The sequence below is a fragment of the Betta splendens genome, chromosome 19 (genome assembly GCF_900634795.4).
Source record: "Betta splendens chromosome 19, fBetSpl5.4, whole genome shotgun sequence".
Lineage (NCBI taxonomy): Eukaryota > Metazoa > Chordata > Actinopteri > Anabantiformes > Osphronemidae > Betta > Betta splendens.
This window is the reverse complement of record NC_040898.2, coordinates 12,037,144-12,060,136: the sequence shown is the minus strand read 5'-3', so window position 1 is coordinate 12,060,136 and position 22,993 is coordinate 12,037,144. Positions and strand designations below refer to the sequence as shown.

General features: G+C 50.3%; 2 protein-coding genes across 3 annotated transcripts; one reads left to right on the top strand and one right to left on the bottom strand.

The window, feature by feature from the left end:
- The first annotated feature begins 779 nt into the window (after positions 1 to 779).
- Positions 780 to 20,241, top strand: LOC114845432 (A disintegrin and metalloproteinase with thrombospondin motifs 14). 2 transcript variants are annotated; one of them, XM_029133423.3, is made up of 22 exons: positions 780 to 1,185; positions 1,460 to 1,866; positions 6,186 to 6,342; positions 7,057 to 7,253; positions 9,652 to 9,735; positions 10,485 to 10,632; positions 12,350 to 12,455; positions 13,651 to 13,794; positions 13,901 to 14,033; positions 14,316 to 14,429; positions 14,560 to 14,708; positions 14,805 to 14,977; positions 15,071 to 15,204; positions 15,557 to 15,680; positions 15,806 to 15,886; positions 16,861 to 17,030; positions 17,113 to 17,278; positions 17,434 to 17,566; positions 17,640 to 17,877; positions 17,955 to 18,084; positions 18,587 to 18,694; positions 18,816 to 20,241. In XM_029133423.3, the coding sequence occupies exons 1-22, from the start codon at positions 1,107 to 1,109 to the stop codon at positions 19,340 to 19,342; spliced, it is 3,702 nt and encodes a 1,233-aa protein (XP_028989256.1). In that variant the 5' UTR covers positions 780 to 1,106; the 3' UTR covers positions 19,343 to 20,241. The 2 variants fall into 2 exon arrangements, with proteins under 2 accessions (XP_028989256.1, XP_028989255.1); XM_029133422.3 differs by having other exon boundaries at positions 10,485 to 10,641.
- On the bottom strand, positions 20,083 to 22,072 carry star2 (steroidogenic acute regulatory protein 2). Its single transcript, XM_029133429.3, has 7 exons — positions 21,917 to 22,072; positions 21,725 to 21,826; positions 21,527 to 21,654; positions 21,240 to 21,398; positions 20,982 to 21,166; positions 20,785 to 20,878; positions 20,083 to 20,630 (listed from the first exon to the last, which is right to left on the bottom strand). Exons 1-7 carry the CDS (start codon positions 21,978 to 21,980, stop codon positions 20,511 to 20,513), a joined length of 852 nt encoding a protein of 283 aa, XP_028989262.1. The 5' UTR covers positions 21,981 to 22,072; the 3' UTR covers positions 20,083 to 20,510.
- Between the last annotated feature and the right edge of the window lie 921 nt (positions 22,073 to 22,993).

Below are 22,993 nucleotides of genomic sequence, written 5' to 3'. Positions count from 1 at the left end.
TCCCGAGCCGCTGATCGCCTGACGCGGCGCGCGAGCTCCTTGATTTGGGTGTTGTGTGCGATTTGTTGACACCAGAAGAAAAAGATTCACACACGCACGCACGCGCGCACGTACACACACTGGACCCCAAGGACACAGCAAAAAGGCACAAATTGAATTGTCAGTGTGAAACCAGGGAGGAAGTGCGTTCTCCAAACCACTTTACGGCCCTAATAGTTGTGTATGTTTGCATTTCCGCTGTATTCTCTCATGGTGACTCTTCATTGTTGGACACTCCACTTCCTTTGGCTTTGTTGTCTTTATTCACTGACGTGTTTGTGCACTAATGTAAACACATGCGTTATCGTGGTCGCATTTGGCAGTTTCCATTAGAGAGTTGCTCGGTTGTTGCTTTTCTTTTTTCTTTTTTCTTTTTTTTTTTTTGCAGGATGTGATGATCTAACGGCTCTAATCTAAGTTGGAAAAACCTCGCCCGGCGGAGCGTGTGCCTGTTGGGGAGAAGGCGCTCCCACCGTCGGCCGGCGGCTGCCCGGTGGCGGCTCGCGCGCAGCGGCCGCGAGCCCCGGCGGCCGAGCCAGCGGCGCGTGATGGTGCACGACTGGACGGCAGATGTTGCACCGCCGGGACACTGTGTCTCCGCACACTTTATCTGAACCCGTCCGACTCTTTTCCCCCTCCGCGTGGGCGTGCGTTGACTTGCTCTGCTGCATTTTTAAAACGTTATCTGGGGAAAGGGGGTGGGGGGGGGGGGGGGAGGAGGAGGAGGAGAGGAGGAAGAAAAAAAAAAAGTTGGGCTATCTCTTCAAACCGTCCCGGGTTCCAGCGGGGAGCTGTCGTCACCAGCGCCCCTGATTTCCCCCCTCGGCTCCTAAATGGACGGGGCAGTCGCGCTTTATGCAGCTCAGCGCGGGCCAAAAGATTGGGAGCAACTTGTGAATGCGTCCGCGCGCTCATAAGTGCCCGGCTGCGTCGGCGGAGCTCGAGCCTGAGGACTTTTCCGCTGCTTCCCGTGCGCTTTCGCGGGGGGAACGGCCGCGCTCCGAGGTGACGGCGTGAAGGGAAAACTCGGCGCACAAAGTGGCAGCTCTCACGCCACAGTCCTCACTATGGATTGTGTGTATTTGTTCATGTGCTTTTCACTCACTCAAGTATTTTTGGAGCCTATTTCCGCAGCTGAGGCACATGGTGAGTTGTCGCTGTCTTTTTCTTTTTTCTTGCTTTGCTTGACTTTTTAACGGTGACTGTAATAGTTGAGATATTTCTATTGATGTCGTGACAGCTTTTCTTTTCAACATCTATAGACAATGCACAATTTTCAAATAGCAGTTTCTTTAAAAATCCAATCTTTAGTTCTGTTTACTAGAGTTTATTTTATTCCTATTCATTTGTAGTTTATGCAACAGGAACTTTATTCTGTCTGTGAATGTGATTCTCACTTGACAACTGTCTGTCCCATCAGAAAAACTCTCGGGCAAGTTAAGTGAATATGGTCTTATCGTGCCATTCAGCACAGACTCCCGTGGCCGGTACATCTCCCACGTGGTCTCCGCTGGAAGTGGAAGCGAAGGTGCCGCTGATGCCTCGGCGTTCGGCAGCAGGAGGAGGGTGGCCCGCGGTGCCCCCCACGCGCCCCCCGTCGCCCCCCCCTCGGCTCAGCACTTGTTTTTCAACGTCACCGTGTTCGGGAGGGAGCTGCACCTCCGCCTCAGGGCCAACAGGAAGCTGGTGGCCCCCGGGGCCCTGGTGGAATGGCAGGAGGACTTCGAGGAGAAGGCCAGGGAACACATCCACCGGGACTGCGTGTTCACCGGGGACGTGAGCGACATGCCCGAGGCCTCGGTGGCGATCAGCAATTGTGACGGGCTGGTAAGTCAGTCAAAAGCACACTTGCACTTGAAACCGGACGCCTAAACAGGGGCAAAAGACTCTCTCTCTGATTTGGCACAGTGACTGTGTGGATCGTAATGAGAGTTGCCTCGTGGCCGTTTCCCTCCCGGACAATGACCCAGCTATCGTCATGCACCGCAGATTCACTTCAGAGCTGTGCTCCAGCTGACTCCTCTTAAAGCGAAAGGGCCCTGCGAGGTTGCTCTCTGATCCACTCCTGCAGCTCAATGTCTGGGAGCGAAGCAGACGGACAAACAATGAGCGGAAAAATGCCAAAAAGGTGCACAGAGCCGAATTAGACGGCGCGCTTTGGCGCGTTTTCCGTTTGTGTAATCATAGTACAAGAATATCGATTATTGCAGTAATAATGAATTGACCTCCATCAGCAGTGGAGGCAAATCAGCACCCTGCTGTGCAAACATTTTGTATTAAAGAGGGTCACATCCAGAAGTGGCTCCACGCATGAGAAACAGTGCATCAAGTCAACATTCACTCTTGTCTTTAATATCAAGGAAGAGGCAGAACCGTGTGCACCCCCCCCAATCCATTCACCACACTGCTCCAACGCACTCACGCAGCGCCGTCGTGCTCCCGGCGTACAACCACAGCCACTAATTGATGTTTACAGTCAGGCAACCTGAAGTCCGAGTCGGAGCGCGCGTGTCCAAGGCCAGTCCTTGCTGCTGCTCAGCTGCTCCGACCGGAGTCGGGGAGGAACGTCCACACGTCCAAGCTGTCAGCGCAGCGTCTGGATAACTGACGGTTGTGTAGGTTGATTCACCCTGAGCAGTAGATGTTCACCAGCGTATACCGAGGGAACTGTTGAAATTTTTGTACAGTTTTATAGTGAAGCTTGGAGGGGAAGTCAGTATTGATAGAATGAGACAGTGAATCAATGACTAATCCCAACATCTGTTTGTCAGCCACTGACATTTGCCAAAGCAACCTTTGAGAATGTAGATCCCAGCAGAAGCCTTGAGCCTCATCCTCAGTCTAATTAAACCAAGACGATACCTTTTGACCTCTTTCATGCTTTTACACCTTTTGCATGTAGCTGATAGGCCTCTTACAATGAATAGTTTCTAATGCATTGGACTAAAAATAGAGTTTTACTGTATGAGAGCCACAGACAACATACAGTAAGCAATAAACGTTGCATCCAGGTGGACGAGTCACAGACCACCGCTCGAGGCGTCGTCTTTGTGCTTTGTGCAAACGCAGCCTTTAAAGGTTACAGTCACGCTGTTAGAAATATCATCCATGCGTTTCTGTGCATCAGAGCCAAAGTAAACATAGGCCCGTCTGTACATGTAGAGGTGCTCAGGAGCACTTGAAGGCGCTTGCTGGGAAACCATTTAGTCGGAGGTCTCTGCTTGATGTGGACGGACTGGGAGGAGGTGGTCGTGTCTGATGAAAGGCCCGAGGAAGAGGAGGCTGGAGGTCCGGAAAGCGAGCGTGGACCACGCGCTGAGGTCGTTCCACGCTCAGGACCCATCACACAGAATGACTCCGCTCCGCTCAACCCGCGCTTTCGCTTTCATTTTAGCATCCTTCTGGTTTCATGGTCCGTCATATCCTCTAACTCTGTACCTGAGGCGACAGCTGTGCTCCAGACCAGCGTGAGCCATTGTTGTGGAGCGATGAGTGACGGCTGTGACTACACCAGCGCTGCTCATGTGTTGGGATTTGGCCTGATTGAATTACATGTGTGATGGAAACCCGAGCGCTCTCGTAAGTGCTATTTCTGTCTCCAGAACCACCTAGCAACAGGCTCTTGGCTTCCTTTTTTTAGCGTGTGTGTGTGTGTGGGTGGGGGGGCATTTTCCATCCTTCGGTGATGGAAATGATTGCATAAATTGTTCTATTCATGAGTTTCTGCAGGGCTGGTCCCAGTCCAGTATTCCAGTGTGCTCTGGTGTTCCAGTAATCTGCTCCATCAGAGAAAGTCCTGCAGCTCAGCCAACGCTGTGATTTGTTTCCCCCCATTTAAGCAGCGACAGCGTCTCGGCCTCTGACTCTTCCTGTACTGAATTATTACAGTGTCTGTAGTATTAATACTATTAATATTAACATTTGCAGAGTTCAGCATCACTCATCCATGATTTACTCTCTGGTTTATTGATCTTTCTGAAGTTCCCTATCACTTTTGTGCCACTCTAATGACTTCATCTTTGGTCTAGGTCACATTTCCTATGGACCTTGAGGCTAAAGGTCATCCAATAAACTGTCTGCACCTTAATATTAGTGGTCTACAGTCTATTATCTTTTTTTCCTCTTTCCGTTCTGAAATTGCATGTTTTTTGGGAAAATCTGCCACAAATTACAGCGTGAGCACCATCACCCAAAGCCTGTGTCGCTCTGTTTGTAATTTGCACTTGTGTAGCGTGTATGCTAACGCACGTTAGCTTTGAAGACGACGCACTGTGACATCATTTTCGTGTCATATTCCTCCTCTTTAATGGTGATTTTGGGCGCGTTTAAGGTCGAATAGTACTTCTTACGGCCAATTTGAATTCATGATAGAAATGTTTGCGCACTCATCTGTGCTTAATGAGCGAAACAGGCGTCAATGAGCCGGTGAAGCGTCCCGATTTCACATGCGCAGAGCAGGTGCGGCCGCCAACTGCTGGTTTGCGCGGCAGAAAGCAGAAGCTGACATTACATACAGTAAATGTCCACCTTCAAAGCTCCTCTTACTGATGTGTGGAATGTAGTGCACTGCTGTGGTTGGCGGCTTTGCTATATTTGCCTTTTTTTTTTTTTGGTACAGTGTCGGTGACATCGCCGTCTCGCTCCGTCAGCTCTGTTTGAACCCACTAAAATTCATACATATGAGACAAATAAAAGTTAAGTTGACTCTTCCTGGTCTCACGACACAGAGCATTTATGTATTTCATAACTGACCCGTCGACTGCTCCGGCTGTAGCCAAATGGAGGCTATTTTACCTGGCGGCTTACATGTGTTTACATTTGGTTCCTCTCCTCCACATGCTCTTGCTCTCTCCACTCACTGACTTTACTTTCCACCCACTGCTGAAACGAGAGACCACAGAGGAAGTATTGGAGCATGTCTCACTTGGCATTTCCTGGTCGGGATCTGGACAGATTCTTTCACTCGTTTCTAGCGCTTAGCGTCACACGTCCACTCTCATAGTTCACTGGGGCGGCAGTAGTTTTGCATTGTAATAGTAGATGTCATGACACAGGGCTCTGTGGATAAAAACGTTGGGTTTTTGCACATTTAGGGGGATGATGGTTCCTCTTGCATGTCTGCAATCTGCCTCGCTTCAGTCCGGTGCCGGTGGGTGAAGGGGTGGCTTTAAATTGCCTCCTGGGTGTGACTGTGTGGTGGACCGGTGACCTGAGGTGACCGGGTATCCGCCTCTGTCCCAGTGTCAGGGTTGTGGTAGCCTCCATCCTCCTCTGACCCAAAGAAGCTGGAATGGGGAGAGTCAAACGCTGGTTTCTCCATCGGCCATGAACATGACTCTGGGCCACAAGGAGCACTGTCTTAGTGTTTTTGCTGCAGCTCAACGTGAAAGTGGGTTTGAAATGCTAGCCATTCACAGAATTCCATTTGATTACTCGCAAATACTGTTGCCAGACACTGAATAACCAGAGAGGACTCCTTGGTAATAGGGAGGTGAACTGATTCAGTCGTAACCAGTGTGCTTCATCTGTCACACTTTGAACGGCGCAGATGGTTTAACCCTGATCGCGTTCTGACAGCGAACCGCGGCTGAATGTTTGCTTTATTATAGTTATGCAAGTCAGTATTCAATGTCAGCTCAATGTTCCTGAGCCGGCGGAGGAGAAAGCAAGGTCCTCTTCACAGTCCGAGGGAAACAGGTTCTCCTCACGTTTAATTCAAGGCTGGCCTTTGAGTGAGGGGGGGTAACAGGCCGGTCAGCATGGCTGGGACTCATTGTGAAACTAATAATGTTGCCCCTGGCTGTGTGTTCCCAGCTGCTGTGTGTGGGAAGCTGGAGAGGAAGCTGTGAAGACTGGCTGAAAATGGGAAAATGAAAATCTAAATAGGAACAACGTCAACACAAGACGAGCAGAGAGTGACGCTTTGCTTTAATCGAAACGTCGCTACCCGTCGTCTCATGTGGGGTGAAATCATAGCAACACTCCATAAATCATGGCTGAAGCCTCAATGGGCCCCAGCCCGTGTCTACCTGCGTCACTCCGCATCCAGCTGTTCCCCAAATCTTCCCATTGATCGGTGCAACACTGTAATTGCCGGCCCCTGTGGAGTCGCGGCGCGTTAATTTGAAGGCCTGCTTTTTTTCCAGGCAGGTCTGATCCGCACCGACACCGGGGAGTTCTTCATCGAGCCTCTGGAGAAGGGCCAGCAGGACGTGGAAGTGAAGGGGCGTGTGCACGTGGTGTACCGCAGGTCGGCCATCAGGCGGGAGACGGGCCAGCGGAGGGAGGACCTCCACAACGAAGGTGGGCGAGCGGAGAGAGAGAGTGACGTCAGTGGAAACGAAGGAGCGCGTGGCCTCGTCTTTAAAGAGACGCAGCTGATTTTGCACAATTATCTCACGTAAATGCCAATAAGTTGTCATGTGGTCTGCGCTCATGTGAGCGCGCAGTAATTCAACACAACAGGCTTCGTCACACACAGATGCACGATGTTTGGAGGCACCAGCGAAGTCACGTCTCGATTTCCTCATTAGCTCTATTGTTCAGGGAGAAAATCATTACAAATGTGGAAAACAGTCGGTGCCTGTGCGTCAGTAGCCATTAACCGACTGAACATATTATTATTGTGGCGCTTTGACGTCACCGTGGGTGCATTTTATTCATTACCTCCTCAGTGTTTGTTTCACATGACAGCAATTCAATTTCCACATAATCAAAATTCTATTTTCGGCCACATTACGTGTTTCACCTCCCACTTCATCCGATGGCCTGTGAAAATCGTAATCATATTATTGCTTTATGACACGGATGGATGTTGTGTGGAATCGGTGGCACCTCAGCTGGGATTCATGCTCTGAATGCCCTTATTGTAGTTAGTCCGAAGGAAAACACTCCTGACTCTGTAGGTCAGTGGTTAATGAGTCCTAGGCTGCAAATCCACCACTGTGCTCATCTCACAGCATCCCGTCCCTCATCACTCCTGCATCATTCCCGGCCTTTTCCATCCTCCTCCCGCAGTGGCAGACTTCGGCATCGCCGACCTCCCCGCGTCCCTGGACCTCGTCGGACGCAGACTGTCCGACTCCGAGCGCAAGCGGAGGCACGCCAGGAAAGACGACTACAACATCGAGGTGCTGCTGGCCGTGGACGACTCGGTGGTGCGCTTCCACGGCAAGGAGCACGTGCAGAATTACGTTCTCACGCTCATGAACATAGTAAGTCCGCGTCCGTTCCCTCGGTGGAGATATTTCCTCCTTGTCCTCTCTGACACCAGACCTTGAACCCCTATTTTTTTTTTCTAGCAGTTTATGGAAACTCAGCTCACTCATTACCACCAGCCTCCACCAGCTCCTACCACCATAATCTACTTACTGGGGCCAAATCCCCCAAGTCAGATTTTCACAGGGTGCTGGTTTCACTCTGTAACAGTTACCATTTGGACCCTGCATGGTGGTCTGATTAGCTGCACTAGACCAATTAGAGAGTTGACTGGGAGCGGTGAAGGGCCAGTGGTGGAAATCAGCGCCACGGGTCCGCTTGCATTGGCGAGCGCTGCTCACACAGAATGATGTGTTTACCTAATTACTATATTATATTTACATTCCATCCCCAAATGTCTTCAGCAAACACAAATTGAAGTGGCGGGAAGTGCACATTCTGTAATTCAGCCCTCTGTGTCTATTAGTGTCTGGTAAGTTCTCAAAACTCCAAAAAGCCATTTAATTAGAAGTTTGCATGAATGAGGGTCAAAGTTTTAGTTTCGCTTCGGCCCCTTTCGGATCCTCCTGTGCAGCGGCAGCCGGGGGAAACTCACTCTCCCCGAGGGACTGATTACTGAACATCCTGTCTGTGCGGAGCCAAGGTGACTGCGGAGGTGCCAGCTGCACAATGGCCGTGTTGTGGGAGCACGTCGTCGACGCGACGCCGAGCGCGGCCACGGGCGCCCAGCGCCGGCGTCCCACAGCTGCTGCTCCCATTTCCAGCCCCGCGTCTGCTCCTGCTGGCTTTGTAATTACCCCTAAATGCGTGGGGTTGGCCCGGCCCTCAGCAGGGCCGACCAGGGCCCTTCAGGGTTCAGCGCACAGATCTCGGCCCGACCGGGAAGAATGTGCAACGTGAGCGTCGGCCGGCGTCGTCATGGAACTTTTGGAAGATGATTTTTCAAGCTTCGGGTTCCTACACAAACACACATGTGTGGGTCAGTTTGGGCCCGTCTAGGAATCTGAGGACGTAACAGCTCTGGGGTCACTTGAGTTCCCTTTAGAGCATTTATTGACCTGAATAGGCTTCTGTGAATGGAATATTTGCTTAAATTCCTCGGGTGCAGCGCCGCATCCCAGAGCAAATTTGGACTTAAGCCGAGAGGGTGTGTGTGTTTTATTTTTTTCTCTGACAGAGCTTTTGTTCTGCTCGGTCACAGTTCAACTCAGAGGTGTGTGTGTCTGGACTGTCTGGATGTTTCTCCACAACACTGACACAACACTGAAAGTTACCAAAGTGATGAAAAATAATGTAACAGTATATAAATGCACACGTTCATTCAATGTGCTTCAAATATTTATTTATATTTAAAGTTCAGTCAAGTAGTTGTTTTTCAGTGCATGACGCAAATCAAAGCCCATTAAGTCTTCAAAAGCCTCAAAGGTGCATAGTTGAATGAAATGAGTAGAGAATCATCAGCATGAAGTGATGCCTGCGGAACAGGATTACAACCGACTAACAACTTGTTACAAAGGAAACTATTTAAAATAGTTCCATTGACTCCCACCTAGTGCTTAACGCTCGTCAGTGAAAGGCATCATTAAGGAGCCTAAGAGCGATATTACAGCGGCGTGAGCCCCAGCGTGCTCTCATAAGGGGATCATTTGTAACTGGCACCGGAGGAATCTCAGCGTATCACTGCTGCAGGAAGCCAGATGGAACCTTGTCAAGATATTGTTCCCCTTAAGCTGTTTCCAGCTCTCTTGACAGTCTTTAAAATCATGAGTGATTCGGGGGGGGGGCGAGGCCCAGGGATTTTTTTGTTTCTTGAATAAAGGCTGCATGCACCAAACCAGGAGCGCAACACAAACACAAACACAAACACACGGACCCTGAGCCCTGTGTGCGCAGCGTTTAGACGGAGCTCAATCACTGAGGACGCTTTTATGCTTTCAACAAAGGTCCCTCAGTCGCAGACGGAGCAGGAGGAACAAACCGAAGGTCTGTGGCTGTAACGTGTTAAAATCAAACCTAAAATCGGCAGATTTGAACTGTTTGGAGAGGAGCGTTCCTTGATGCTACAGTACTTTATTATTCAACAGGCTCTCGTCACAGTGAGTTAACTAAATCAGGGCAATTGAGGTTAATATTTACATTCAAATTGTTTCTGTGCATTTCTGTGGAGGCAAACGTGCCTTTACAGTAGTCAGTACCGCCTGCCTCGGAAAGTCCCCCGATTAGAAACGAACCCAGAGACCTCCTCTGCGACCATATGAGAACATGCACTCAGCATTTCATGTGTTTCCCACAGACTTTGACTCGTGTTTGTCTGCTGAATCCTTCGGCCCCCGGGGGCCGCGTGTTCTCAGACCGCGCGCCGCTGTGACGCATCCTCGCCTCTCTTCCCTTCAGGTCGATGAAATCTACCACGACGAATCTCTGGGAGCGAACATCAACGTAGTCCTGGTGCGCATGCTGATGGTCGGGTATCGACAGGTGAGTCGATCACGTGCGTGTTTGGTTTGCTCCGGGTATAAATACATCCCTCCGTCACCTTGATAGAGGCCATACTGCGCCATATGAGCCACGCTATATAGAGCTATACGCACAGAGTGACGCCAGCGAGCGGTGAGTCATCGCCGTCCCTCCTTAAGCGTCACTTAATCCATGCACTGGGCCGACGCCGCCTGGAGGCCGGTTGCCAAAGCAGAGAGGCGCTGTTGACACAGCATCCGCCGGATGAGCTCAGACACGTCGGACGCGTCCAGCGCCGAGCAGCGAGCGCTGGGGGACAAAAGGCAGACGCGCCGCTCGCTCCACGTGGTTCTGATGCTCCGGGCCCGTCAGCCACCGCCTCGCTTCACGCCCGGCAGATTGAGTTGTGGGTGGACTTTCATAATGTTAAATCTGGTGATTACTCGTGGCGAGTAAAGAGGAAGAAGAGGCGGAATGTGTTGTTTTAGCATTTGCATTAAGTGCCACTCAAAGTGGATGGAGGTGTTTAAAATGAGTCCTGAATCGCAAACAGCACAATTATAAAGTTATTTATGTTTATTTATTCAAAAGGAAAGATAAATAGGAATGAATAGAGGATAAAGGAAACTGCTTCAACCATTACTGATGTCAGCTCTGCTGCTCCCGCTTGGTCCCAGTGACTCATTTTTCATTGCACGTGACAGCGTGATCGTCCAACGTCCGACACCCGATCAGTGAGCTGTTCTCTCTCGTCTCTCCGCGTCCTCCAGTCCATCAGCCTGATCGAGCGTGGCAACCCATCCCGCAGCCTGGAGCAGGTGTGCCGGTGGGCCAACACGCAGCAGCGGCGCGACCCCGACCACGCCGAGTACCACGACCACGCCATCTTCCTCACAAGGCAAGACTTTGGTCCCGCAGGTATGCAAGGTACTGTATTGCTCTCGATCGAGGCCTGTGCAGACTGAGTGATTGCTGCTTCCATTCACAAAGTGGGTTGGCTTCAAGTCTTGCCCAGGTAAGGTCACTGGAACCACGATGGGCCCACTCCTGCCAGTGGTGACCTCGCGGCTGAGGAGCTTGACATTGATGCCACCCTGCATAGGACAAATTGAGATGTTGGGGAAGGTTTTTGGCATGTAGAGAAAAAACAGAGATGCTTTTTAATTGTTTTGTTCTTATTATTCTTAGTCCGGATCTAAAAGCACATGTATGCAATAAGTGGGGAGGTTTTCTGCCATACATGTTTTGTGTCTCACTGCACTTCTTCTTTTCAGCCCTTCAAAAGTAAACTTTGAAGCGAGCAGCCGCACCCCCAGCCCCCCCTCCACCCCCCGAGAGGCCGGCGCCGTGTGTTTTTGCAGCCTTTAAAGCACACGTGTCATGTTTAGAGGACGACCTGGGGCTACCTGTGTTGCCGGTCGCACCATCGCCGGTTGCCGCGGCAGCCGCTGTGTTGTGTTCACAACAAGCCCGGCTCCTGCGGCGGCCCGCGCGCTGCCGGACCTGGTGCCGTGGCACCAGGAAACCTCGCGCCCCCTTGTCAAAGTTTAGCTGCGAGACGGTAGATTCTATATCCAAATGCAGATGCTGGGGTAAATACAGAAAACCGTTTATGGCTCAGCTCTGAAGCGAATGGAGATGGAAATATTGAGGTTGACACGTTAACAAATGCACTGTTAATTACTGTAGTGCTTTTTTATCTGCTCTACTTGTAGCTGGCTTGTGTGCTGTGCATTCTCCACCACATCTCGGAAGCAGAGACATATATTTTTGCCCCTGGAGCTGATGTTGCTGCACCTTGTTTGCTTCCATGTGCAAATCTGTGTCGGCGTGAATGTGACGTGCATTCTCCCGACGCCCTTTCATCGAGCGTTACGATAAAGGGTCGCGCTCTTCAGCTGCTTTCATGTTTTCCATTTGTACTCACAGCATCAGTCATGCTCGTGACTTTAACCAAGTCATCATACGTGCTTCTCGAAGGCTCTTTACGACCAGCTGTCTGTCTGCTGCATTTGCTGCTTTTTACCTGCATGCCAAAAAGCGTCTTCAGAGGGTCAGAGCGCATGGAAATGATGTGAAAGCCCACAAAACTGAGGCTGAGTGAGCGTGCTTCTGGACCAAACCAAACATGCTAGGCTGAATCGCTGCACACCTCTTGATCGAGTTACTCTGTGTCCAATGTTTGTGCTTTGCTGACAAGCGTGTCGTCCTGGTGAACTGTGTGAAATGTGGCGGCGCTGGGCAGATGCCTGCTGGGTAATGACACTGGCTTCATGCGTAGTGTGGTGCTGTTTAGCGCACGGGAGCGTGTTTGATCCAGACTTAATGACTGAAGACAGAATATCTACAAACACTGCATCACCTTTAATTAACGTTGGACATCATTACAGATGCCTTCACTCAGTTTTAATTTATTAGAAGCCTTTCCTCCTTCACTAAGTTTATGCCCGACTGACTCCCGACTGACAGTCGGCACGCACCAAGAAAGCTTTAGACCTTCTGAAAAAGTCTAGTTACGTAATATGTAATTAAGTAAGTTCAGTAATCTTTCCATTTGCATACGTCTATCAGCAGCACCACGGTGTTCACCCTGGTACTTGATTAGTCGGGCCGTGTGGTCTCTTCTGTTGCCCAGGTTACGCTCCGGTGACAGGGATGTGCCACCCGCTGAGGAGCTGCACTCTGAACCACGAGGACGGCTTCTCCTCCGCCTTCGTGGTCGCCCATGAAACCGGCCATGTGTGAGTAATGGCGCGCTGATAAAAGGAGCGGCGGAGCCGCGCTGCACCCAATTATGCCCATAGTTTTGCATAGTGACTGTAGCCTGAGTGTAATCAAAGGCAGAGTCTGCTGGGGTGTGTTAACATAACAACATGTGCGTGCGACCGAACCTGGAAACATCAGCTTATTTAGCTCTATTGTTGGAAAAACAGACGACTAATACATCAATGCCACATGTGGAGACTCATGTGGCAGATACAGTACTGCACAATAAAAACGCTGCATGTGTTAGAATATATTATTTCCATACATTGGAAAATATGTGAATGTCTCAATTAATTTTAATGATATTGAAATCAACTTGCACATAAATTATTTAAGATATGTTTTGAAAATTTTATAATGTCCCCTCTGTCTATGAACGTATGGCGCTCCAGTATTGCTCATTAGCAGCACATGTGAAAGGGAGTTATCATGAGTGCCGGTGCATTTCACACAGACGTCTCCCTCTAATGGGAGAAGTCCTGTCTGTGACCTCAGAGCCCTGCTGCGACCTGAACGTCAGAACCCAGGCGACGGGCCTGATTGACTGTCACGTCACACAAAGGGACAGGGGGAGAGGTCACCGGCCTCTTCCTGTCAGAATGGAAGCGGAGTCTGTGCTTCGCCTGCTGGATGTCGTAGTAAAAGCCAATGAGACATGAGGGGTTTGAAGGTTGGGAGCAATTTTAATGATTCAAAACGAATGAAAAATTGTGGAAAAGTTGGAAAGCGCTTGTCGGTTGAGATGAACACTGATTAGAAAATGAATTGAGTTATAGTATAGCTCTCAAAGGTGTCACCCCTTAATCAGAATATTATTATAATACTCATGATCAATAGATATAAATGCATGGAGAGTTTAAATTAAAATATATATATTTTTTTGCCGGTGTCCAATTTAATTTAATGAAACGTTTTCTTGCCATATGACTCGTTATTTTTACCTTATGGCTGAAACGCTCAGGCTTTGCCAGCTAGCATATGTTCCGTTTCTTGTAACTGTGACTGTGTTGGACTACAGATTTTTTTAATTAAAAAGAAAAAAAAAACACCCCCTACTTTTTTTATAAAAAAAAAAAAAAAAAAAACATGCATCATCACAGTCTTTGCCACATGTTGTGCTGGGTTTTATTGCTGTCCATCCGGGTCAATGAACGCTTATTTGTCCACCAGGTTGGGAATGGAGCACGACGGCCAGGGTAATCGATGTGCTGATGAGACGAGCATGGGCAGCATCATGGCGCCGCTTGTCCAGGCAGCTTTCCATCGCTACCACTGGTCCCGCTGCAGCAAACAGGAGCTCAATCGATACATCCAGTACGTGTCACGCGTCCCCTCGTGCTCCGCGGCATCGCGTGTTATTTACAACTCACACGCCGTCATGTTGTGTCACCTTGACATCGTTATTCCATCTGTTCCTCAGCTCGTACGATTGCCTGCTGGATGATCCCTTTGAACACAAGTGGCCCAAGCTTCCTGAGCTGCCGGGAATCAATTATTCAATGGACGAGCAGTGTCGCTTTGATTTTGGCGTTGGTTATAAAATGTGCACTGCCGTAAGTTCTTCACAGCCATCGGAAGTAAAAAGGTTGATTGGTTTTGTTTTGATACGTATGCATCTGCCTTTCATTCATACCATCAAGGATCTTAGGGCGTTTTAAGCAGCAGAGTTAAGAAACATCAAGGCTCTTAGCAGCAGCAGCTCTAGCAAATACTCCAAATATCATTCAAACAGGCACAGGATGTTTAAGGCTCATGGTTCAGTCGGTAAAATCTGACCAGGCTGAAAGAGCTTGTTTATCTCATCTAATCTGACAAAATGCTGTTTGCTCGTCTAGTTTCGGACGTACGACCCCTGCAAGCAGCTGTGGTGCAGCCATCCTGACAACCAGTACTTCTGCAAAACCAAGAAAGGTCCCCCGGTGGACGGAACGGAGTGTGCACCCGGAAAGGTGGGGAATGTGTGTGAAAGCAGTGTACCAGTAGACTGTACCAACCAGTACAAGGCTGGGACTGGTTTCATAGACGTCCAAACTTCCTCCCATCTTATTTTTTCCATTTGTCCCTGTGGTGTTTTCCCAGTGGTGCTTCAAGGGCCACTGCATCTGGAGGTCCAGCCAGCAGCCTCAGGGCCACGACGGGAGCTGGGGCTCCTGGTCCAAGTTCGGCTCCTGCTCCAGAACCTGCGGCGGCGGGGTCCGCTCGCGCAGCAGACAGTGCAACAACCCTCCGTGAGTAGTAGGCCACGAAGAACGAGCGTCCAGGACACGGGATGCGATCAGTCTCCTGAGTCTGGATGAGTCCTGATGCTGATCTGGTTTCCCCAGACCTGCCTACGGCGGCCGCGATTGCCCCGGCTCCGCCTTCGACTACCAGATGTGCAGCACGGAGGAGTGCGCCGGCCCGTACGAGGACTTCCGCGCCCAGCAGTGCGTCCAGAGGAGCAACAAATACCACAACAACGTCAAGCACAGCTGGCTGCCGTACGAGCACCCGGACGGTGAGTCCGCGAGCGGGTGATCCTCGCACCCCCGGCGCCTGGTGGGCGTCATCCGTCCTCTGAGTCCCTCTGCGGGCGTGTGTTTGCTTTCAGAGGCCCGTAAGTGTGAGCTGAGCTGCAAGTCGAAGGAGACCGGGGAGGTGGTGTTCATGAACCAGGTGATGCACGACGGGACCCGCTGCAGCTATTCAGACCCGTTTTCTGTGTGCGCCCGGGGAGAGTGTCTGGTACGTGCACACATGGACCCACAGCTCGTGTTACCGCTGTTATTAGTAACAGCTCCATGTTGGACAAAGATGGCGCCGACTGTACTCCTCTGAGCCCACAGTGTTTGCTTTAGCCTCCTTGAACCTACTCTGTGTCTGTAGTCTCCACTTGCCTTGAGCAAAAGGCTGATTTTGTCTTGTCGCCGGTCAGTCGCTCACTGTTTTGGCTTCGTCCTTATTTTGTCTGGTGTGTGTTTCCAATTTGCACCATCCTGAACCCGGCTTCGAACCAGATGTGTGCGGTGTTTATCTCGGTGTGTGTAAGAGTCAGACGCGCTTTGACTCTGAGTCTTCTCCCCTTCGACTCCCGCAGAGCGTCGGCTGCGACAAGGAGGTGGGTTCCTACAAGCAGGAGGACAAATGCGGCGTGTGCGAAGGGGACAACTCGCACTGTCGCACCGTGAAGCTGACGCTCACCAAGACGCCCAAAAAGACCGGTACGCGGCCCTGAACGTCCCACGATTCACTCTGTCGTCAAGCAAAACCGTGTGTCCTGATGTTTTGCATCAGAAATAATAGGCTGCTAGAATAAATTGTGGTGTTCTTTGTCTTGTCTTGTTAGGAATGCTGAAAATGTTCGACATCCCAGTCGGAGCCCGCCACATTGTTATTGAGGAGAACGAGACCTCCCCTCATATAATTGGTGAGTGCGTCTCTGCCGAAACACATCATAGTAATAACAATAACTGAAAAACAACTTTTTCCAGATGACTGTGACGTTCTGTACTTGTGTTTGTGTTTGCCAGCCCTGTAAAAATTCTATTATAAAATATTAATAATTATAAAACAAGCTGTGTGTGAGTCAGCAAATAGCAGCCATTTGCCCATTTGCTGATATTTCCGCTGCTACTTTTCAGCCGCACTCAGAGGGATTTCATATCCCCCTGATTATTCATTGTGTCCAACGTCCCGACTCGCCGCTTGCCGCGAAGTGAAGTAGCGGGCGAGCGAGCGGGCGAGCGAGGGGCTGATTGCGAAACAGCCCGATGTCGAGCTGCACACTCCAACGCGGTGGAATCATTACATGAACACGCTGGTAAAATGAGAGAGCCAGCTCATATAGTAACACACATTAGGTTGTATTTGAAGTGAAATATGTTGCTCCACGTTGCATTTGATTCTGCTGTGACGGATGAGGTCCGTCACGGAGGAGCAGGATAAAAGTGCTGCACAAAAAGCTCCTGGGCCGTATTTAACGCTCAGGCTTCCCCCATGATTAAAGCCAGTGACAGCAGAGGAGGCAGCGCATGCTTAACATACATGCAGGAGAAACACCGTGTGGCGCTTGATGTCACGCTAACAGCACAGATAGCGACCATTACAGTGCACGGGAATGTTCAGTGAATTCCCTCTGCAGCCGGGAAAAGCTGCTTTGGTGCAGAAGAGGAGTCAATTAAAACCATAGTCTGTGACTCGATTCATCTGCTGAATGGAATGTGTTATTAATTAGTGCGTTTCTCTGCCCTCGTTCCCTTCCTGGCCTTTATTACTGCAGAGATGAGTGTTGGTTCACCACAAACCCAAACTGTCGCTATACACCCAGCACTGGCCCCGTTCCTGTAAAGCAAAAACACTCACACACGCACATAAAACCTGGGCTCTCTGCGTTACTGACAGCTGTGAAGAACCAAGTGACCGGAAACCTCATCCTGAACGGCGAGAGCGAGGGAGGCCAGTCGGGGTCGAAGGCGTTCATCGACAGCGGCCTGCAGTGGGAGTACTCGCTGGACGGAGAGAAGGAGACGCTGAAAACGCCCGGCCCTCTGCACGAAGGCATCGTCGTGTTTGTGAGTGGGAGACAAACTGGACCAGAACTTTTTTCTCCCGTCGAGTTTCACTTGATGATGGACTTTCTCGGCTCACTCGCAGGTCAACCCCCGAGCAGAAGACGCCAAAGTCAGCTTGACATACAAGTATATAATACACGAGGACCTGTTACCGCTCATTACCAACAACAACGTGCTTCTGGCTGAGCTGGACACTTATGAGTGGGCACTGAAGAGCTGGTCTCAGTGCTCCAAACCCTGTGGGGGAGGTGAGTGGTGCATGTGCAAATCAAGGAGAAACAATAAAGAACCGCACCAGAGGCGAATGTTGAGCCGCCTGCTGCAGACGAAGCAACAGTTTGCTCGTTAGTTTGCTGTGTTCACCCCGTGTGTTCATCAAAGCGCGTGGCGTTCCATCCCTCAGGCATACAGTACACCAAATACGGGTGCCGGAGGAAGAGCGACAGCCGCTTGGTGCATCGGAACTTTTGCGAAACGAGCAAGAAGCCCAAGCCCATTCGCAAACGCTGCAACGTACAAGAGTGCAGCCAGCCGACGTAAGGGAGCGCGACTGTGGTGCAGGTGTAGGTGGGACACGTCCTCATCACGCAACATGCCGTGTGCCGACAGGTGGGTGGTGGAGGAGTGGAGCCCCTGCAGCAAGACCTGCGGCAAGCTGGGCTACCAGACCAGGGTGGTGCAGTGCGTGCAGGCGCTCCCCAACGGCACCGGCGCCGGCACCAGCACCGGCGCCGGCACCGGCAGGCCCGTCCACAGCAAGCACTGCCCCGGGGACCGGCCCGAGACCAGGAAGGCGTGCAACCACACCGCGTGCCCGCCCCAGTGGAGGACGGGGGCGTGGTCCCAGGTGAGCCGGCCGCTCGCGCACAGCTGCGGCTGACAGATGTTGTCCACGGCCCGTAACGGTGGGCGGCTGCGTTGCAGTGCTCGGTGACGTGCGGCGAAGGGATCCAGCAGAGGCAGGTGGTGTGCAAGGCCAGCGACAACACCGTCGGGGAGTGTGAGGGCGAGAGGCCGGAAACAGTCCTCATTTGCAAACTGAGCCGATGTCCAGGTAAGCACACGACAGCACACTGAGTTTTGTTCACGACCGCCACATCTGGATTCATCGGAACGACAAAGAGGGAGGTTCTGTCTTGACTCGAGCTTGCAGCGTTTTGCATTTGCTCCACATGCTTGCACGGGTTTCTGATTTCCTCGCAGCCTAACATGCAGGTGAGATGGAGGGGCGACTCTCAATTGCCTGTTGGTGTCAATGTGAGCATGAACGAGTGTCTGCCTGCTCTGTGCGTGTCCCGCCTCCTGCACGGAACGGATGGATGATGGATCACACCGAGCGCAACCTAAATTGAACGCTTGTGTCAATCCATTTCTGCACTGATGCATTTTCCTCTGCAGAAAAAAAAACCTAAACTGTGGATCTGTCTTCTTTAAATAGCACCATGCTTTATTATAGGTTTCTAGCAACGGCGCTAGCAGCTGCCAGGAGCTTTTTGTAGCTGTTACTCGTCTTCTTCAGGATCATTCTGTGTTGTCTCTGTGTTTGAACCCTTCAGGTCAGCCGGCGTCTGCTGTCGACATCGAAACTATTGAAAACTCCACTGTAAAGGACCAAGCTGTGCATCAAAGTGTGCCTGAAAACCCTGTCCACAAAATATCTTCTAGTAAGTCAATCTGTAATAGGTTTTCAGACGTTAATCAATCCGTCGTTTTGAAGCTGTACATCTACAGTAATATTTATTTCAGTATGGCTCCTAGTGATGTCCTTTCTTCTGTTATTACCAGATGAGCCATGTCTGGGGGATAAATCAATTTTCTGTCAAATGGAGGTTCTCGCCCGTTACTGCTCCATTCCTGGATATAATAAGCTTTGCTGCGAGTCATGTAACAAGAGGGACACCCTTGTCACTCACGCTCCCGAGCTCCCAAACGCTCCAGAGGCCTCGGCCGCACCCGAGCACGCCTTCCGTTCTCAGCTTCCTCCGACCCAGAGCCCGGCGCAAACCACTAAAGCCACCGGCCGACGGCTCCGGCCCACCGCCGCGGTGCCGACCGCAGCCGGCGCCGCTGGAACCTCATCGCCCGCAGGTGCTGCTCGGCCCCGGGCCTCCACCGGTGCCTCGCTCCCCACAGCCGGGGAGGGAGCCCCCGACCCAGGGCCTCTTCTACCTCCAGGGCCCCCGCGGCCCACGCTGGACTCCACAGGGCACAGTCCAAACAGCACTTTAGGCCCAGTCGCTGCCAGGTCAAGAAGGGACGATTCAAGATCCGAGAGGGACTCAGGTCACAGAACCCTGTCGGCTCCGAAATGAACAGTGAGCGACGTTGGTGCACATGGCGCTCGGTGAAGCGGCCTCGCGCTCGGCAGCATCTGATTTTGACTCTTTGCTGCAAATATTTTCATCCTTCCTCTTTTTTTTTTTTTTTTTTTAACATTGCTTTCTTTTCCATGCCAACTCAAACCGGAAGAGCGATGGTTACCTCAGCAAAGCGCCCTTCGCGCATCAAACATGAGACAAAAACCCAAGGTGCTGCAAACGACGTGCTCCAAAATGTGACAACTGCATTGCTACATTTACGTTTCTGCTCAGTTGTACAAGCCTGTTGGTTACAAGTGCATTAGAACTACTAGTGAACTTACATTGTGAACACGTGAGGAGGTCAAAGGTCACGATTGGAGACACACAGGCCAAAATGTTTGGCATTCGCTGATCTAGTCTAGTATAAGAGTGTTCGGTGGTGCCCTCCAGACTCCACAGTCATCACTCCTGACAGGGAGCGTCCACCCGCCTCTGTCCCTGGTGCTCTTTTGTGTTGTCCAAGTGATTATCCTCACTGATTAAACGAAACAAAACAAAAAAAACATGGTTGTCTGCAAACCAAGCACACGTAGCATGCCCTGTGTCTGCCTTTGTGGAAGTCGGTCTAAAAAGAGAGAAAGTCGTTTCTGTGATGTCTTTCGTCGTGTACATAGTGTAAATGTCACATTAACAACCAGGAATTGAATGGAAAGCAAGTTGCAATTGGAAAACACAGGCCGTGCTGTACTGTAAGTCCTCAGACTGTGACACCGTTCCTGCATCGCCGTTCATAGAGTCACGTTTATTGTATAGTTTGTGTATATACATATGTGAATGAAAGCTTTAAATGTTAATATTTATTGAATTTCTAAGTGGTTATGGAAAACAAAGTAAAACAGGTTTGAAAGAAATGAGGTCTGTCGTTTCACTTGTGGGAAACTTTATTCATTTTGTCCAGTCATAATCACATGCACCATCAGTCACATGGCATCACCTTGCCCATTCGTATGCAGAGCTAGTCCTGTGTCATCGGACGAGTGATGACTCCTACTCAGCACGTCGTCATGAGGTCTGAATGGCACACGGTTGCATTAATTCCTATTATGAGGCAGCTTGCTTGTGCAGGACGGGCACCGGGCCGCTGACGCCGGCCTGTGCTCTGCTGCTGCCTGGTGTCCGGTCACCTCCCCCGCTGCTGCGGCGGCGCGGCGGTGGCCGTGAGCCTTTGGCGGAGGTGTCTGATGAAATCCAGCTGTGCCCGAGGCAAAGCCTGATTGACGATGGACTTGGGCAGCCTTCCCTAGAAAGAAAAGGAGATTTGTTAAATCCCTCATTTGCATCTTGGTAAATGTCCCACAGTGCGGTGCTGTTAACTCTTAATTTGTCCAGAAAGTCTTCTGACAGATTCTGGACCCTGCAACATTCAAATGGCTATTTCCTTTTTATAGATTTACCTTTAAATCCATATTTAGAAGCCACGTGACGCGGCTTTTTCTTGGATCGTCATCCACAGCCTGGATGATGATGCAGGTTGGTCCGTTTTCAGCTCTGTAAACGTGCATTCATCAAGTCATTTAGTCAGATGTCTTCTTTTGAAATGAATGGACATGGTATACTATTAAAACGGTGGGTGTGTGGCTGGTTCCCCTACCTTACATATCCAGCCTGAGGAGGGAGAGACTCCAAATGAATCGCTGCTCCACCCAGAAAAACGCCAGACTTTTGTTTGCAGCTGTGTCTGACGCTCAGGAAATCCCTCTGGCCAATCAGATTTCCTGCCGTCTCAGCCAAAATTTCATGAGTGATAACAGTTTCAGGTCCGACCCGCTTCAGGACCTAAAATACACAGGGGCAAAATGTCCAGAAAGGTTGTGTTGCAATAACTGCAGAGCCGCGGTTCGGAACTCACTTTAATCTGCTTGATGCTCGGGTTCCACTGTTGCATCTCCTCCACTCTGACAAACAGGAGCTCGTGGAGCTGGTCCACGCTGGCTTCCAGAACCGCCTCCAGCCTGAAGATCCTCTTGGCGCCCGGCATCATTTTGCTGCAGATCACGTCGCCGTTGCTCTACAGAGGCATAAACAAACAGCGTGTATGCGGTGGTCACAGGGCCTCAACCGGAGGCAGGTTACTGTTAAAGTCATTACGGGGGACTTTCATCGGGCGGGATGGCACTTTAATCAATCAGATGTTACCTCTGTGATCTCCACCTCCCATCCGTCTTCGTCCTTTAACACGCGCAGAGCCTTGATCATCGCTTCTCGGGCTTGTTGCAAATACGACGGGTGATCGTCTTTAACCGGCACAGCTTCAAGTGTAGCGTCTACAGAGGATTGTATGTGAGATATTTCCCCTTTTTTGAAATATTGAAATATTAGAAGAGCTGTGTTTACCATTATACATTAAACCCGCCGGCATCCGCGTGTGATGTTGGTTCTGTCTCTGCAGGTGTGTTATCTCCTGGCCTATCACTGCCACAGCTGTGCGCTGAAGCCCTGGGTGTTCGGAAGAGTAGGATAAAAAAAAATACTAGGTACAGAAGGTTATGCAGTGAAAACAGTCCATCTAATCCCATGAAGTTTTACCTGTCATACTCCTCAGATGTGGGTAGGAGATTCCACAGCAGAGCTTGACAACAGCAGGCAGCATTCTGTCTGTCTTCGGCAGTGACAGCGAAGCAACACAGGCTGTTTCTGGTCTTTATACGTGTGGTGAAGGACGCGCAGCAGAGATAAGAAGGAGATAGGATGTGTTCTGAATTCTGTTATGAAGGCCGTATTGGACGAGGAAGGAGGGAAGGAGGTGCAGCAGCAGTTCTCCAATTCACGGAGCGTGTCCGCAGGGAGTGGACAGGTGCAGGTGGAGCAGAGGTGGAGGAAGATGGACATTTTCTGTTGTGAATCCCTGCAAATCCTGAAGGTCCAGATCGAGAGGGGAGGAGGTAGATTGTGCAGTGTGTCTAAAAAATGTATAGGCAGAGATTGTGATCATTTTACATCTGTCGGGAACTGAGTGCTTCCAGTAGCATACAGTACTGTCCGTTCAAACTGTAAATATACTGCAAAGCAGATCTTCACTATTTGCAATTTTTTCTTTTAGCCAGAACCAATCACTGACTTTCTTTTTAAAATCTCTCCCAGCTTGAAATGACATTAATTGCTCTCTAACTTATTGGTTTCTCTGAAGTCCTCACACTTTTGCAGCCTCTACTGCAGGAACCATTTGTTCTCTATAAAAATGCCAGTAACACTGAGGCCATATGTCATCGTCACTGAGGCAACACTTTTTACCAGGCCTTTGTTATAATTGGCTTGAATCGCCATTAAAGGATGCTTGGGAGGTCGTGTGTCTCCATGGACAAAAGGAATGTGGCGAAATTTCAAAATTAATTTTGGCCAAGTCCCTGAAATGTGACCCTGAGAGACGACCCAGATAGCTCCTGTGTAAGGTCGACTTTAAAACGAATCAGCTGCAAGGGATGCAGATGCAAGTGGACTATTGTTAACACTGTGAACCATGAACTGAACCATAATGCAACATATACAATAATATATTTTCACTGCACAGAAAATTACTATGGTAAACAAAAGCTACTAAATGCTAATTATAAAATGAAAGGCTAAATATGTCTCCCAGCACCAATTAGGCCAAAATATGCATCA